The sequence below is a fragment of the Ranitomeya imitator genome, chromosome 1 (assembly GCF_032444005.1).
Source record: "Ranitomeya imitator isolate aRanImi1 chromosome 1, aRanImi1.pri, whole genome shotgun sequence".
Taxonomy (NCBI): Eukaryota; Metazoa; Chordata; class Amphibia; order Anura; family Dendrobatidae; genus Ranitomeya; species Ranitomeya imitator.
In genome coordinates, this window is record NC_091282.1 from 1,122,695,562 (window position 1) to 1,122,714,461 (window position 18,900).

Genomic DNA, 18,900 nt, shown 5'->3' on the forward strand with positions numbered 1-18,900 from the left:
GATTAAGCAAAATGTGATAGTCAGTGTTCATATCACTTAATAGAGTGCTTTTTACACAGTTCTGAAGTATCTGCGCCTCTATGCCGTCCTGGTTTTTTCTTGTCTGCATGTATGTTGCCTTCCTATTTTAAAAAGCTGTTCATAATAATTATCCATAACACATGTCTCCTTATAGAAATTGTACCACTGCATTGAAAATTCGATTAGGTTTGGAGAAACTGTTTTAGGCTCTTGGGGCCATAAGGGATCAGTGAGCAAAAATAACTATCATAGCGAACAATTTTAAAGATAGGTGCTAATAACAGACTTGTAGACCTATGTTAAGTAGATTTCTTGTAAGCGCTCTTGGGTCGAATGTCTGGTCCTCGTTGAATATCTTTTTTTGGATGTTAAGATAAAAAATTGGAAGACCTCCATTGTTGAAACCTATTACTGGCTAGGTAAAAATAGCAAGCTTTTGGGACTACTTAGGGTTCTTAATCATGCCGGTACAAAGATATTTTAGGGTGCCAAGCAGTAGCAAAACGTGAAGCTTAAAAGTTCCAATACAGAATCTCTAACAGTTCCCCCAACTCTCACAATTCCTTACAGTTTTGGTCTTCTCACATGGGCCAAAGGGATATTTGGGCCCCGTTGGGCTGCAGGCCCTGAGTGCACCTACTGTAATTACACCCCTAGTGCCAATTAATTTCTAGTTCATTAGCTCCCCTACTTACTTGACTTTCACATACCTATAAACATAGGTCCAGATTTGTGACCTATTGTTTCATTTGTTTGCTTTGCCTATGTCATATGTGATTAAAAGATGAGAACTAATTACATTGCTTTATGGCCTCCGAAATATGTATTTTTTCTTTTTTTTGAAAGGAAGTTTTATAATAACTAAAAGTTAATTCCAAAGTTAGCTTAAAGTTGAAAAAGGTTATGTTTTTTACAATACAAACAATTGATTTTACCATTTGTAAATTAAGAAATGTTTACAGTGTTTTGTCCTTTAAGTATATTGTTTTGTAAAGATTATTAAGGAAGCAGAAATTTTTAGAAACATTTAAACATTAGTAGTGGATGGAGAAACCTAATTAAGAAGTCCAGTTCTGTTGTTTTAAGTTAACGAGCATAGGCCCTGTTGTTACACGGAGGCTGAAAGCGTTGACTTGATCCTTAAAATGCTAAGCCTTGGGATTTTATAAGGTTTTCAGGGCTGTTTCAAATAAAGCTTTTAAAATGTTAAGCAATCACAAAAGTTGTCTTAATCAATACCATTTGACAACCACATACTTGAAATAAAGCCCCAAATTCTCATTTCATAAAGCCTTTAAGTATTCGTTAGTCAACCGGGTTGAAAGTGCTGGAATACCATTCACTGCTAAGAGACTCGTATATTAAAAGTGATTTAAGTAACAAATAAGAGGAAGTTGAAAAAAATAAATCCTCACTTCTAAAAAGAGGCGCTGCCATGAATGACAATGGACAAAGCTGTGTACTCCTTGTAGTGAATTTACATAGTAATACTGTTTCCATAGCGAGGACAGGAGGTGTACCAAGGAACTTGTTACCCTGCAAATCACTAACAGTGGGGTTTCTGTGTTTCTTTCTCTTACAGAAATAGAGGCAAAGGAAGCATGTGATTGGTTACGGGCAGCAGGGTTTCCTCAGTATGCACAATTATATGAAGGTAAGTGCTTCTGCCGTGAATCCATTCTTGTGCCGTGTTTTACTTGTGCAAGACGAAACGTCTTGTATATTCAAGAGTAAGTCAAATTATATTAAACGAATAATCCACTAATAACCCACGAAAGCACGAATATGACCAAATATCACCATAAAGCATAATAAAAATTATCTTTTTATGTAGCGCTAACATATTCCTCAGCTCTTTACAGTTTGCACACATTATCATCACTGTCCCCGATGGGGCTCACAATCTAAATTCCCGATCAGTATGTCTATGGAATGTGGGAGGAAACCGGAGAACCCGGAGGAAACCCACACAAGCATGAGGAGAACATACTAACTCCTTGCAGATGTTGTCTTGGTGGGATTTGAACCCAGGACTGCAGCGCTGCAAGGCTGCAGTGCTAACCACTGAGCCACCGTGCTGCCCTAATTTTTATTAGCATACCGTAATAAAAACATATAGTAAAAATATATATATATACGGTAGAACACGCGTGACATATAATCCACACAATTTAAAGGAGAAAAAGGGCTGAGGTGACAGCAAATCAAGAACCATAGAATAAACCAGAGTTAAAGATGACTTATGTTAACGTACATGGTACACTACTGACAAAATTACATATGTGCAAGTGCAGAAATTGTAGAGTAAATAGTGAGTATAGATCTAGTAGTCCATGGTGGCAGCCATACCTATGAAAACACATATATAGTGAAACCATACAAACCTATATAATATAGAATAAGATATAATACCAACCAGAGGTAAGGGTGAAGTCATGATGCCCAGTTAGCTCGACGCGCATTTCGCACAGTGTGCTTCCTCATGGGTAGCAAGTTATGCGAAACACGTGCTGGGCTGGCTTGGGCATTTTGACTTACCCCTTACCTCTGGTTGGTATTACTGTTGCCAACTCTGTTATATATGTGCATGGTTTCTCTATATATGTGCTTTCATTAGTATGGCTGCACCATGGACTATTAGATATATACTTAATTAGATCTATACTACGTATTTACTCTACTTTCCGCACTTCCATATATACATTTTTATCCCTGGTATCATATACAGTACAGACCAAAAGTTTGGACACACCTTCTCATGTAAAGATTTTTCTATATTTCCGTGACTATGAAAATTGTACATTCACACTGAAGGCATCAAAACTATGAATTAACACATGTGGAATTATATACTTAAAGGGACACTGTCACCTGAATTTGGAGGGAACTATCTTCAGCCATGGAGGCGGGGTTTTGGGGTTTTTGATTCACCCTTGTGCAGGCATGTACTATGGAGGACAGAGAATGAACTTCAATCCAATATAGCAGCCAGCATGCAGCCAGTGGGTAAGGAAAGGGTGAATCAAAAACCCCAAAACCCCGCCTCCATGGCTGAAGATTGTTCCCTCCAAATCCAGGTGACAGTGTCCCTTTAACAAAAAAGTGGGAAACAACTGAAATTACAGTATGTCTTATATTCAAGGTTCTTCAAAGTAGCCACCTTTTGCTTTGACTGCTTTGTACACTCTTGGCATTCTCTTGATGAGCTTCAAGAGGTAGTCACTGGGAATGGTTTTCACTTCACAGCTGTGCCCTGTCAGGTTTAATAAGAGGTATTTCTTGCCTTATAAATGGAGTTGGCACCATCAGTTGTGTTATGCAGAAGTCTGGTGGATACACAGCTGATAGTCCTACTGAAGACTGTTAGAATTTGTATTATGGCAAGAGAAAAGCAGCTAAGTAAAGAAAAACGAGTGGCCATCATTACTTTAAGAAATGAAGGTCAGTCAGTCTAAAAAATTGGGCAAACTTTGAAAGTGTCCCCAAGTGCAGTGGCAAAAACCATCAATCGCTACAAAGAAACTGGCTCACATGAGGACCGCCCTAGGAAAGGAAGACCAAGAGTCACCTCTGCTTCTGATGATAAGTTGTAAGCGCTGCGGAATATGTTGGCACTATATAAATAAAAATTATTATTATTATTATTATAAGTTTATCCGAGTCACCAGCCTCAGAAATCGCAGGTTAACAGCAGCTCAGATTAGAGACCAGGTCAATGCCACACTGAGTTCTAGCAGCAGACACATCTCTACAACAACTGTCAAGAGGAGAATTTGAGCAGCAGGCCTTCATGGTAAAATAGCTGCTAGGAAACCACTGCTAAGGACAGTCAACAAGCAGAAGAGACTTGTTTGGGCCAAAGAACACAAGGAATGGACATTAGACCAGTGGAAATCTGTGCTTTGGTCTGATGAGTCCAAATTTGAGATCTTTGGTTACAATCACCGTGTCTTGTGCGACACAGAAAAGGTGAACGGATGGACTCTACATGCCTGATTCCCACCATGAAGCATGGAGGAGGAGGTGTGATGGTGTGTGGGTGCTTTGCTGGTGGCATTGTTGAGGATTTATTTAAAATTGAAGGCATACTGAACCAGCATGGCTGCCACAGCATCTTGCAGCAGCATGCTATTCCCTCCGGTTTGCGTTTAGTTGGACCATCATTTATTTTTCAACAGGACAATGACCCCAAATACACCTCCAGGCTGTGTAAGGGCTATTTGACCAAGAAGGAGATTGATGGGATCCTGCGCCAGATGACCTGGCCTCCACAGTCACCAGACCTGAATTGAGGTGGTTTGGGATGAGCTGGACCGCAGAGTGAAGACAAAAGGGCCAACAAGTGCTAAGCATCTCTGGGAACTCCTTCAAGATTGTTGGAAGACCATTCCCGGTGACTACCTCTTGAAGCACATCAAGAGAATGCCAAGAGTGTGCAAAGCAGTCATCAAAGCAAAAGGTGGCTACTTTGCAGAAAATAGAATATAAGACATATTTTCAGTTGTTTCCCACTTTTTTGTTAAGTATATCATTCCACATGTGTTAATTCATAGTTTTGATGCCTTCAGGGTGAATATACAATTTTCATGGTCATGAAAATACAGAAAAATCTTTAAATGAGAAGGTGTGTCCAAACTTTTGGTCTGTACTGTATATATAATTGTTTTACATATTTGCATGAGACTCTGTATGAGATTTTTTTCTGGACTACATTGGTGTTATTACAAATCATATTAGAGTAAAAAATAATCATATTCATATACAGAGTAAATAGTTTGACAGTTTTCTTAATTCAATGATAATATTTTGTTGATGTAGCCAGCAGCATGAATGAACAATTGTCAGTTTTAGAAACCTCGTATTAGTTACTAGTGTTTGGTAGGCTCTAAAATTTAGTTTACTTCATGAGATAAATTGCATAAATGTAAGATCCTCATAGATCAGCTTTCTTTACTGGTTCACATAAGTGTTTCATTGTCTGTTGGTCTGCTATGGGAATGAAAATGATATCTGACCCATGCTTTTGTAACACTATTTTGAGGTCACACGCAACAAAGCAACGTATATTATCCCTAGCTGACAAAATATTGCTCACGTGGGAAAGTATCATATTTTTGTGTTTCCAATGAGTTCATGTCACCTCTAGTGCACTCTGTACAGTTATCAGTTTCTTTATTAATGACGTATTGAGTCACGGCTTTGCATATACTAGATAATAACCCCCCATAAACATTAGAAAAAAGTCTACCAAACATGCCGACCATCTGATGTCTATGGCGGTCTTCCGGCTCTTCCTTGACAGATGACATTGAGAAAGAGACGGATCGGGCATTTGATATCTAAGTTGTGATGTTAAAACAATATCGAGCTTTAATAATATGTGGATGCACAAATACCAAACTTGAGATGATCCCCTTTCCCAAGCAAAATCCAAGTGACTGCAATCTACCTGTGACCCATTGGAAAACGATAGGGCTTATGATATTGAGCTGTATAGCCCTAAATACCAAGCATTGGCTGCTTACCATAGAAGACTAATCTGATCCTGATGTATTAGATTATATTACAAGTCTCGTGATCACAGGTCTATGGATTTTCCAATTGGGACTTTTCCCCTTTTTCCTATTTACATGAGCTCTCCATGACAATGATAGGGTCACACAAATGGTGGAGGCGCATATTGATCGGGGGTTTAGAAAGGCTGCGCATGACAATACTATCTTAACAAGACCCAGATCTATACTCAGGGCCAAAACATCGCTGTGTTTTCTGTATCTGTGATGCCATAATAATGCTAGTTGAATTCTGAAGCCTCCTTTTATTTGATAGCTGCTAGACATGTCTGGCAGTGACTTCAGCTCACCATACACATTAGACTATTGTTTCCCGAACCTGTTAATATCAACAGGTTCGGACGACAGTCAAGTGCGTATGGGATCTCCGGACAGCTTGTTGTAGGGTGAAATATTGATGTCAGATTTCTATACTGCCTTATTGTAGATCAGCCTTGTGACATCTCTCTCATAAGACAACACAGGAGCGTAAGGAGATGTGTTGACGGGGATCCAGCAGTCGTAAACAAATTTGGTAGGTTGAAACATCACATTTTATTGGAACATTAAAACCAAGGTAAAAATAAAATCATATTGAATGAGAAAAAAGAGACACCGGACCTACGTGTTTCGAGCCACAAACTATTAGTCTTGTCCAAGACTTGGTCTAGACTAAGAACTTGTCAACCAAAACGCATAGACCCCGTATCTCTCTTTTTCTCATTAATCTTGATTTTATATTTCCCTTAGTTTTAATGTTCCAATAAATGTGATGTTTTAAGCTACCCAATTTTTTGCAGCTGCTGGATCCCCATCTACATTTCTCTTTACTTTTCTTATTACCCATGATACAGACTTCACACACCTCACCCATTAGGGAAAACTTCCTATACTGGGGAGCTAATGTCTTCACTTTTTTAAAACACAGGTATGCTTGGCCAGACATGTGCTCAAGTTTATGGGCTCCTGGCCAAATGCTCAGCCATATATTATGTATGTTGGCCTACATTTTCTTCATGGTTGGTCAGCCATGTTTCTATCTAATGAGTAAGACCATGTTGTAATCTAGAAGACTGTAGAATGCTTTATGTTGGGCACTCACATTAGATAGCTGTTGGCCAAAAGCTCATATGGCTAACTCAAGTCGTCTGAGCGTCCCATGTTTATTTCAATAGAAAGAATGGTATAAGGATCACACATATAAAACTCCAACAAGACCAATCCTTTTTCTCCCCAAACATCTACAACAAGCACACGCACAGGAACTTTGTTGATGGCACTGATATGGCTTGGTGTAACCAATTTTTTTTCTCGTGTGTGTCCAACTTTTGACAAAATGTGGACAATCATCACCTTATGTCAATGGGCTTATGTCTACTTAGTAAATCTATTTCTTATTTGTATACTTCACAGCTGGTTTTATACACTTTATACGTTTTGTTACAAATTCTATAATAACGCAAGGTTAGTTTATGGCCTGATTGTAGAGCATACCTACATATTTCCTATTAACAAACCAGATCTGCACGTAAGATAGATGTGAACTGAACGTTAAATACCTGCAGCCAAGGTTCCTTTTCCTCTGTTATGTCTTTGTTATGTCTTCCTCCTACGTAAAGGATTGTTACAGACAAAGACGTGGATCATGGTGTATTAAGAAACCTGTGTACCATCTCTGCTGGAGAACAAAACTCATTTCCTACAATTATTCCCCATCATTAAAGATAGAGACCTTTCTCTTAATCCATAAAATGGTTTGGCCTAGTAGAAGAATTCTGCGCAGTCTGGCGGAAATAGCTGACGTGTCCAGATTCATAGATGGGGATTTTTTTTTAATCTAACGAGACTTTATTTAAAATAATTCCTAAAAAAAATACCTTGAGCTTTCCTGAACTAAAAGAATGAATAGTCCTTGTAAATCTAGGAAACCTGTCCTGCTGAGAAGAGGTTAACAGCTTGTAGCATGCCAAAAATAACGAAGATGTGAGCTCTACTTGCAGATGTAGGTCAGTAAAGGCCATTTCCTGGACAAGGCTTTGACTGTAGTTCTTTTCAGTTGCTACTTCTTTGTTAAAAATAACTTTTATTCTCTTATGGTAAAGCCCGAATGATAATGATTTTTTTTGTTCATGCCTGATATAATAGGAATTTTCTAGACACATCAGTCAAATAACTGACATTTTAAAGCCTCTTTTATACATTATATTATTGGTATGTTATCATATAACTGCCGTTATTGTACTGCTGTAGGGTCAATACATGAAATATCTTTATAGGTTGCTTTCTATGGATTTATTACTAAAGCGTTTTTACAGCACATTTGTTTAATAAGCCAAGTTTTATCCATTAGAGTCTGACAACTTTGACCATCACCGATTCCAAGAATGGGGGTCCATGGTTTCCTTTTCTGGCAGAGGATTGGCAGCATGTGTTTAGTTACAGATTTAAGGGGAATCTGCCAGTAGTATCAACCCTCCTAACTTGAAGCTGAATAAAATGATACCTCTATATCTATGATCCACGTTTTTCTTAATATGTAAATGAGTTGTTAAAATCTATGGGCTGAACATAGATCTCTTCAAGAATCTCCAATAAAAAGAAACATTACCAATGTGAGCCGTGTAATGACTGACAGTCGTTTCTCCTGATCTACATCTCTCACACTTAAGGCTACTTTTCTTTAAAATACATTTGAAGACAAAATCTCAGGGAGATTTATGCCCGGCCCATAGCCTGGAACAGCTCTTTTACATATTAAGAAAAACATGGATTTCTTTGGAATAAAACATCAGATCGCAGATATCACGGTGTTATTTTATTCAGCTTCCTTTTACCTACATGCCCGTATAGACGGCTTAGGAATGTTGAATCTACTGACAGTTTCCCTTTAAAGTCAGTAAACATTCAAAATTTAGTAGGATTGGAGGTGAGAGGTAGTTTGAAGAAAAATACCATAAAATGGTAAAAAAAATAATAAAAAAAATAAAAATTAGTAGGATGACGCATTTAAATGGTGTTAGGTCTCGAGTTCCCGCTTCTGCACAGGGGAAATCTCGAGCCATCTCCGCTGCGGTCTCCCATTCTTATCCAGCCGCAGTGGAGTCTGCTCAGCAGGGACTTCGGTCCCAGCGTCTTGCTCAGTCTCACGCTGTACAGAGAGTTAAGGTACCGTCACACTAGAAGATATCGCTAGCGATCCGTGACGTTGCAGCGTCCTCGCTAGCGATATCGTCCAGTGTGACAGGCAGCAGCGATCAGGCCCCTGCTGTGCTGTCGCTGGTCGGGGAAGAAAGTCCAGAACTTTATTTGGTCGCTGGACTCCCCGAAGACATCGCTGAATTGGCGTGTGTGACACCGATTCAGCGATGTCTTCACTGGTAACCAGGGTAAACATCGGGTAACTAAGCGCAGGGCCGCGCTTAGTAACCCGATGTTTACCCTGGTTACCATCCTAAAAGTAAAAAAAAACAAACACTACATACTTACCTACAGCTGTCTGTCCTCCAGCGCTGTGCTCTGCACTCCTCCTGTACTGGCTGTGAGCGTCGGTCAGCCGGAAAGCAGAGCGGTGACGTCACCGCTCTGCTTTCCAGCCGCTGTGCTCAGTGCAGAGCACAGCGCTGGAGGACAGACAGCTGTAGGTAAGTATGTAGTGTTTGTTTTTTTTTACTTTTAGGATGGTAACCAGGGTAAACATCGGGTTACTAAGCGCGGCCCTGCGCTTAGTTACCCAATGTTTACCCTGGTTACCGGCATCGTTGGTCGCTGGAGAGCTGTCTGTGTGACAGCTCTCCAGCGACCAAACAGCGACGCTGCAGCGATCCGGATCGTTGTCGGTATCGCTGCAGCGTCGCTTAGTGTGACGGTACCTTTACTGCTGCTTCTTCAGCTTCTGCCATTAAAGTCAGTGCTGGTCAGCAGCGAGCGGACTTCTCTGGGACTAAGTCCTTGTCTGCACACACTGAGCATGCCCAGGGCAAGATCTCCCGTTGGAGATCGAGGGTCATGTGCTCAGGCTCTGCAGCACATTCCATTGGTCCTCTTGGCAGGTCTTGGAAGGGCAAAGTTTCTGTGGCCACTTCCTGTGCTGCAACTATATAAACTGCGCATGACCGCACAGCCATGCACTAGTGTACAATTGTTAATGTGTGTATGTTGTGAGTGCAAGTCGTCCTTGGATACCCCTACCCTATTGAATGTCTGTTCGCGGAAGGTGTATGGTTGCTATCTAGCGCCTGACTTAGCCTACAGCACGAATCACACATTACAGCGTCCAGTTGCTGTGACCGCCAGTACGGCGCCGTGCACTTCCTCTGTGCTTTCCTTACCCAAGCCTGGGTGGTTAGTGGCGTTCGTCAGTGCGGCACCGCATGCACTCTTGTGCCTTAAAATCGTTATTTAGTTTCCTTACACACCCAGTTGCGGTGTTATGCCAGCAAGGGTCTAATCGGACTTCAATCCTAGTTGGGGTTGAGTTCGCTGACTACTTGCTCGCGCTCTATGTGCGGTACCGCGGTCCTGTGACGCAACAGGATCGCTTCCTTCACATTGGGTGAAGTTTAACCCACGTGTGTATACTTATGAGTACCGCCATATAGTCCGTCGTTACTTGGCAGCAGGTTCCATCTCTGCACGGGGACCCCGGGCTGCGAACGCACCATACTCTATCTGTCTTAATATTTGGTGCGTTCCGCTAGCCCTGACATTACACTAGCGCCAGGGTCTGGCTAGTAATGACGGACAAACAGCAATCCTTGCGGTATATCCAGCAGCTGGATGGTAGGTTGGCGGCTCTTGAGAGCGCAACCTCAGCTGTGGATGTTACCGCGGTTGCTGTACAGGCTGCTAGCGTGGCTGCAGCAACCCTGTCCATTGCCACCCCTGCTCCGACATTTTCTCGCCTCCCGCTGCCAGAAAAATTTTCTGGTGATAGCAAGTTTTGTAGGGGATTTGTGAGTCAGTGCTCTATTCACCTCGAGCTCCTGGCTGCACGTTTTCCCACAGAGTGGGCTAAGGTGGGATTTATAGTGTCTCTCTTGTCAGACAGGGCGTTGGAATGGGCTACGCCGCTGTGGGAGCGTGGCGATCATGTGGTGCAGAGTGCTCCGCTGTTTCTGAGCACTCTGAAACAGGTCTTTTTAGGACCTCAAGTCACCCATGATACGGCGCTCCAACTGCTGGCATTAACTCAGGGTGAGTCCTTGGTCAGTCAATTCGCCGTCCAATTCCGCACTTTAGCTTCTGAGCTGGATTGGTCGGATGAAGCTCTTATCCCCATATTTTGGAGGGGCCTGGCTGACCACGTTAAGGACGCTCTGGCCACTAGGGAGATTCCTGCCACACTGGAGGAGTTAATAACTGTCTCCACTCGAATTGACCTCCGTTTTAACGAGCGGAGGTTAGAGCGAGCCCAGTGTAGGCAGAGGTTTCGGCTGGCTCCTACCTTCGCCAAACCTCTGGAATCTCCGGTCCTGGTTCCTGAGTCACATGAGGCCAGGGAAGTGTCACAAGCGGGATCTAAGTCCCGGACCGCTTGTGCACTCAAGGTCTGTCATGTTTGCCAGCAGTCAGGACATCTAGCCACCAGATGTTCTCAGCGATCGAGGAAACGTCAGCGTTTAGTGGTAGTAGGTGGAGGTACACTAAACACGGCGACATTTGCCTCTAAATTGTCCTTTAAGGGGACAATTACTATAGGCTCATTCTCCCACTCGGTAGAGCTCTGCGTGGATTCTGGGGCGGAGGGCAATTTTATGTCTTCTACCTTCGCCCAACGTCACGCAATACCCCTGGTTATGCTAGCTCAACCAGTAACGGTACGAGTGGTGAATGGGTCGGCACTGCCCTCACAGATAACACACCAGACCATCCCTTTTACTCTGTCCATGTCGCCATCTCATCATGAGATTATATCTCTGCTCGTCATTCCTGAGGGAATTGATGAGGTCCTGTTGGGAATACCTTGGCTACGGTACCACTCTCCTCATATCGAGTGGTGCTCTGGCAGAATCCTGGGATGGGGCGAATCTTGTGGGGGTAGGTGTCAGAGGGAGTGCGTTCAGGTTGCCACTACAGAGGTACCCGCAGATCTTTCCTCTCTCCCCAAGCAGTATTGGTCTTATGCAGACGTGTTCTCCAAAAAGGCGGCGGAGATCCTTCCGCCCCATCGCCCCTATGACTGTCCTATTGATCTCTTGCCTGGTGCTGAGCCTCCCTGGGGTCGAGTCTATCCGCTATCTCTCCCGGAGACGGAGGCAATGTCACAGTATATCCAGGAAAATCTGGCAAGAGGATTCATTAGGAAGTCAGTGTCACCCGCTGGGGCAGGGTTCTTCTTCGTGCAGAAGAAGAATGGAGAATTGCGTCCATGCATAGACTACAGGGGTCTTAACGCCATCACCGTTAAGAACAAGTATCCTTTGCCCTTGATATCTGAGCTCTTCGATAGGCTTCGGGGAGCAAGGGTATTTACTAAATTAGATCTGCGGGGTGCTTACAACCTGATTCGCATCCGTGAGGGGGACGAATGGAAGACGGCTTATAACACCAGGGATGGGCACTATGAATATCTGGTGATGCCCTTCGGGCTCTGTAATGCCCCAGCCGTTTTCCAAGACTTTGTGAACGATATCTTCCGGGATATGCTTTCCACCTCGGTCGTAGTCTATCTGGATGATATTCTCATCTACTCTCCAGATATTGACTCCCACCGGAGAGATGTTTGCAAAGTCTTCGACCTCCTACGGGCAAACTCCCTCTATGCCAAGTTGGAGAAGTGTATGGTTGAGCAGGAGTCCTTACCTTTCCTAGGCTACATCATCTCTGCCCAGGGATTGGCTATGGATCCTGCCAAACTACAGGCTGTGATGGACTGGCAGGAACCCCATTCTCTTAAAGCGGTGCAGCGCTTTATGGGGTTCATTAATTATTATCGCCAGTTCATTCCGCACTTCTCAACTTTGGTAGCTCCCTTGGTTGCCCTCACCAAGAAGGGGGCGAATCCCAAATTGTGGTCAGAGGAGGTCTCCAAGCCCTTTAACTCTATAAAGTCACACTTCGCTAGCGCTCCCATCCTACATCGCCCCGATGTTGATAAGCCATTTATCATGGAGGTGGATGCCTCTTCTGTTGGTGCTGGAGCAGTCCTCTTCCAAAAGGATGCTCAAGGTCGGAAGCATCCTTGCTTCTTTTTCTCCAAGACCTTCTCACCAGCAGAGAGGAATTATTCCATCGGGGACAGGGAGTTGCTAGCCATGAAGTTGGCTTTCTCGGAGTGGAGACATCTCTTGGAGGGTGCACGTTTTCCCTTCCAAGTCTTCACAGACCATAAAAATTTGGTGTACCTGCAGACAGCCCAGCGGTTGAATTCTCGCCAGGCCAGATGGTCCTTATTCTTCTCCCAATTTCATTTCACCCTCCATTTTCTTTCTGGGGAGAAGAACATTCGGGCCGACGCTCTCTCGCTCCGTTGTGTCATCTGTGGAGGAGGAGGAGGAGCCTCGGCTTATTGTCCCCACCGAGAGCTTGAGAACTGTGGCCCCGGTTTCGCTAGAGTCTGTGCCCCCGGGCAAGACTTTTGTTCCATCCAATTTGCGACCGGAGGTTCTCTCTTGGGCACACTCGTCCAGGGTGGGTGGACATTTTGGTACCAAAAGGACATCTGAGTTACTGGCGAGGACGTACTGGTGGCCGCATATGGCTCGTGGTGTCGCAGAGTATGTTCGGGCGTGTGTCTCTTGCGCCAAGAACAAGACTCCTCGGCAACTTCCAGCTGGTTTGCTTTATCCTCTGCCGGTGGCGGACAGGCCCTGGGAGATGGACGGGATGGACTTTGTGGTGGGCTTACCCAAGTCTCGTAACTGCACCATTATCTGGGTGATCACCGACCATTTTTCCAAAATGGTGCACTTGGTGCCTCTTCCACGGCTACCTTCTGCACGGGCGTTGGCTGTCTTGTTCGTCAAGCATATCTTTCGCCTACACGGTATGCCAGACAAAATTGTTAGTGACCGGGGTCCCCAGTTTGCGTCTCGATTCTGGAGAGAGCTTTGTCATCTACTCAGTATTGAGTTGAATCTCTCTTCGGCATATCATCCCGAGACGAATGGGTTGGTAGAGAGGGCCAACCAGACCTTCGTCACATATTTACGACATTTTGTTTCTGCCAGGCAGGATGACTGGGCATCCTTGCTACCGTGGGCAGAGTTTGCACTTAACAATGCCGTAGCCGACACTACCGGTCAAACTCCATTCCTCCTAAATTACGGCCAGCATCCGCGTGTTCCTGTGCCCATGCCTGTGTCTTCTGCTGACTCCAGGGTGGCAGACTGGGCTGTGGAGGCACGGGACATTTGGGACCGCACGCAGGATGCCATTCGGGCCTCCAAGGAGAGAATGAGGTCCTCCGCCGATGTTCATCGGCGTCCCGCTCCGACCTTTGCTCCTGGCGACTTGGTGTGGCTCTCCGCCCGTAACATCAAGCTGCGAGTTGAGTCCACTAAGTTTGCTCCTCGCTACTTGGGTCCCTTCAAGGTTCTCGAACGGGTTAATCCTGTGGTCTACCGTTTGGCTCTTCCTCCACGCTTGGGTATCACCGACACCTTTCATGTGTCCCTCTTGAAACCCGTATACATGTCCCGGTTTTCCGAGTCATCTGCCGGGACATCGGGTTCGTCTACGGACGATTACGAGGTGAACGCTATTTTGGGGTGCAAGGTGGTACGCGGCAAAAAGTTCTATCTGGTGGATTGGAAGGGTTATGGCCCAGAGGACAGGTCATGGGAGCCTGCTGAAAACATTCGGGCCCCACAGCTCATTGCTGCCTTCGAGCGTAGCGAGGCTCAAGGAGGGGGGGGGTCCTAGGAGGGGGGGTAATGTTAGGTCTCGAGTTCCCGCTTCTGCACAGGGGGAATCTCGAGCCATCTCCGCTGCGGTCTCCCATTCTTATCCAGCCGCAGTGGAGTCTGCTCAGCAGGGACGTCGGTCCCAGCGTCTTGCTCAGTCTCACGCTGTACAGAGAGTTACTGCTGCTTCTTCAGCTTCTGCCATTAAAGTCAGTGCTGGTCAGCAGCGAGCGGACTTCTCTGGGACTAAGAACTTGTCTGCACACACTGAGCATGCCCAGGGCAAGATCTCCCGTTGGAGATCGAGGGTCATGTGCTCAGGCTCTGCAGCACATTCCATTGGTCCTCTTGGCAGGTCTTGGAAGGGCAAAGTTTCTGTGGCCACTTCCTGTGCTGCAACTATATAAACTGCGCATGACCGCACGGCCATGCGCTAGTGTACAATTGTTAATGTGTGTATGTTGTGAGTGCAAGTCGTCCTTGGATACCCCTACCCTATTGAATGTCTGTTCGCGGAAGGTGTATGGTTGCTATCTAGCGCCCGACTTAGCCTACAGCACGAATCACACATTACAGCGTCCAGTTGCTGTGACCGCCAGTACGGCGCCGTGCACTTCCTCTGTGCTTTCCTTACCCAAGCCTGGGTGGTTAGTGGCGTTCGTCAGTGCGGCACCGCATGCACTCTTGTGCCTTAATATCGTTATTTAGTTTCCTTACACACCCAGTTGCGGTGTTATGCCAGCAAGGGTCTAATCGGACTTCAAGTCTAGTTGGGGTTGAGTTCGCTGACTACTTGCTCGCGCTCTATGTGCGGTACCGCGGTCCTGTGACGCAACAGGATCGCTTCCTTCACGTTGGGTGAAGTTTAACCCACGTGTGTATACTTATGAGTACCACCATATAGTCCGTCGTTACTTGGCAGCAGGTTCCATCTCTGCACGGTGGACCCCGGGCTGCGAACGCACCATACTCTATCTGTCTTAATATTTGGTGCGTTCCGCTAGCCCTGACAAATGGTCTTTGAGTTTTTTGAGCATTGAGCCATGAATCCAGTAAGTAAGATCATGGTATATGACTGCTAAGGTCACTCATTTTGCTGTGGACAAGCCAATGCAATATAAAGTTTAGGAAAATGTCATTCATCTGTTGTACGTGGATGCTTCTGGTGTTACACTAGTACCTTTAAAACACACAACTTTGCAAATATGAGTATATGTTTGGTGGACCTTGAAAAGGTTTTAATACTGTGTTTGAAAGTAGAGATGGATAACCAATGTTCAGCTTATGTATTAATTCCATCAGTGAAGCCACTACTACCCTTATTCCTGTGAAATGCTGAAACCAGCTGTTCAAATTTTAGTCACTGCAGAATAGCTCGGTATGAAATTCATTGTGTAGCAAATTCTTCCCACCATTCATAAGCACATGTGTAAATATAGTCTTTCCAAGTGCCACGTAGAAAGGGGAAAACATATGGAATGATTAGGCAGTCGGCCTGAAGCTTGTGTTTATTTCAGTGACTTTCCCAGTTCTTTGTAAGGTTGGTTTCACACTTTAGGCATTCGTGAGTATGGGTCGCACTCGCAGGGCCTGCAGCCGGTCTCCTGACCCAAACTCTGCAGCCTTATAGGCACATATGAGACTGTTAAGATTGGGTCAGGAGATGCACAGAGAGTCCATACATTGCACAAGTCGGAAGAGTGAAGCCGGCCTTACTTGTATTATATGGAAACTAACAATTTCTTTGGGATTAGCCAATACTCTTAAACCCTCATACAGTTTTAGTTTTTGTCCGAACAATGGTTCTGCTGATAGTTCTGCTGGCAGTTATCTCACACATTTCCTCCATAACACTGGAGCGCTTGCTCTGCCATGTTCTCTATAACAGAACTGCTGCCAGACATGACCGGCTTGTCTTTGACAGAACAAAAGGATCAGTAGTCCGAAATCAAACATGCCGATCATTAAATTCCTCAACAGAATCTGTCAAGAGCCCTATACACATTAGACTATTAGTGACTGGTAGGCTAGGGTCACGAGACCGTAATTTCTCTCATCCAAGAAAATTGGGTCGATTATGCTAATCACACTCTGATCAGAGTTTGAGCACAGTGTGTCTTGGATGAGTAGTTGGAAAAAAATTCTTCATTTTCTCCATTCTGTCAGTCCGTGTAGATCTGAACGCACTAAGATGTCATGTGAGTGATGTTCAATTTTTTTCCCACGGACTCATTGAGTTGCATGGCCAAGTGCAATCTGTATATCGGTTTCTTTGAAGAGTTGTGAAGCCCCCATACGCATTAGGCTGTAACCCGGTCCTGCCAGAATCAGAATTTTCCTCTTGATATCAGTCTGCGGCCTTTATTCCACTTTAGCCATTGATATGAACATTCACATTTTGACCTCCTTTGTTGTACAGAACCAAACTTGAATTGCCAAGAACCATATAATAATACAAGGTCATTTCAATAGAACTGTTGAAGATTCCAGTAACGTGATCATAAAATGGACACTAAAATCGAGGCTGAATTACACTTTTCTTGGAAAACGGTTGGGATTATTTTGGGGCATGCCAAATGGATATTTATTTTTTTTACAGATAACTGACTTTTACTTAATTAAATACATAGTCACTCCTAGAATTGAAACCATGTGTAAAAACGCTTCCTTTAATGCAGTAATAAACCGTGAGGCCAGCCAGACCTCTTCATGACCTAGCAGTCAGGCATGGCTCTGGTTACATTATTATTTAAATGGTTCTTCTTATCTGAATTCTTTAAAAAACTTCTGACAAATGCCAACCTGTATTCCTGTAGACAAAGTCAAAATTTGCAGTTCAAAAACATCTGGAGCTCCAAAGGTTGTCTACTCCCCCTGCAAGTGGCGAACAGTCCCACTGACATGGTAAATAATTGATCACTAATCCTCTGATTTTGCAAGATTCTATAAACAAGAGAACACACTGGGCAAATATTTATCTCCAAGTAGGATATAGTGCATCATATTCAGCTTTGATCCTTTGCAGATGGTTTGAATTCAGCTGGCGTGCAATCTGCCTTTGGGCTTTTATCTTTGCTTGGCCCAACTTCCCTGACCTTCCCAGTGTGTCCCATGTGAATTTTATCAAGGTTACATGTAAAAGCTCCAGCATGTGAACCAGGGCGGCAGTATGGTATGCGAGATGGCACCAGGAGTCATTTATCTTGGGAGTTTTTTCTTTATAGGAGAGCTCAGGAAACATCTGGTTCCTTTAACCCTTCTATTTACTGACTTCTACTAATTCCTGCCACTAAACAGTGACTATTTATTCAGTGTAAACATAAAATTACTTTTACTTTTGCGTCATTTTTAGATACTGGTTTTCAAAAATAACTCAAAATAATTGTGTTCTCCCTAGATCTTCTGTTTCCCATCGACATCTCTGCAGTTAAAAAGGACCATGATTTCTTGGATAGAGATGCGATTGAAGCCTTATACAGGTTGGTGTTCACCATGTAGATAAATCCTTCAATTGCATATTGTTGTTGTTTTTTTTAGGTTACCACTTATGTGTACTTCGGAGTTTAAGAAGCTTAAATTAACATTCCTGTGTTTTGTTTTTATTTCACCATCTGTTGTTAGCTTTCAGTAATATACAGTGGGGCAAAAAAGTATTTAGTCAGTCAGCAATAGTGCAAGTTCCACCACTTAAAAAGATGAGAGGCGTCTGTAATTTACATCATAGGTAGACCTCAACTATGGGAGACAAACTGAGAAAAAAAAATCCAGAAAATCACATTGTCTGTTTTTTTAACATTATATTTGCATATTATGGTGGAAAATAAGTATTTGGTCAGAAACAAACAATCAAGATTTCTGGCTCTCACAGACCTGTAACTTCTTCTTTAAGAGTCTCCTCTTTCCTCCACTCATTACCTGTAGTAATGGCACCTGTTTAAACTTGTTATCAGTATAAAAAGACACCTGTGCACACCCTCAAACAGTCTGACTCCAAACTCCACTATGGTGAAGACCAAAGAGCTGTCAAAGGACACCAGAAACAAAATTGTAGCCCTGCACCAGGCTGGGAAGACTGAATCTGCAATAGCCAACCAGCTTGGAGTGAAGAACTCAACAGTGGGAGCAATAATTAGAAAATGGAAGACATACAAGACCACTGATAATCTCCCTCGATCTGGGGCTCCACGCAAAATCCCACCCTGTGGGGTCAGAATGATCGCAAGAACGGTGAGCAAAAATCCCAGAACCACGCGGGGGGACCTAGTGAATGAACTGCAGAGAGCTGGGACCAATGTAACAAGGCCTACCATAAGTAACACACTACACCACCATGGACTCAGATCCTGCAGTGCCAGACGTGTCCCACTGCTTAAGCCAGTACATGTCCGGGCCCGTCTGAAGTTTGCTAGAGAGCATTTGGATGATCCAGAGGAGTTTTGGGAGAATGTCCTGTGGTCTGATGAAACCAAACTGGAACTGTTTGG

General features: G+C 44.0%; 1 protein-coding gene across 5 annotated transcripts in view; it reads left to right on the forward strand.

Moving 5' to 3' along the window:
• Positions 1-18,900, forward strand: part of DLC1 (DLC1 Rho GTPase activating protein) — a 670,870-nt gene that overhangs the window by 617,838 nt on the left and 34,132 nt on the right. For 4 of the 5 annotated variants that reach the window (XM_069744429.1, XM_069744430.1, XM_069744431.1 and 1 more), the window contains 2 exons: positions 1,604-1,675; positions 17,814-17,895. In XM_069744429.1, coding sequence (XP_069600530.1) covers positions 1,604-1,675; positions 17,814-17,895 — 154 coding nt within the window. The remainder of the gene's footprint in view (positions 1-1,603; positions 1,676-17,813; positions 17,896-18,900) is intronic. The other variant, XM_069744433.1, reaches the window with a different exon arrangement.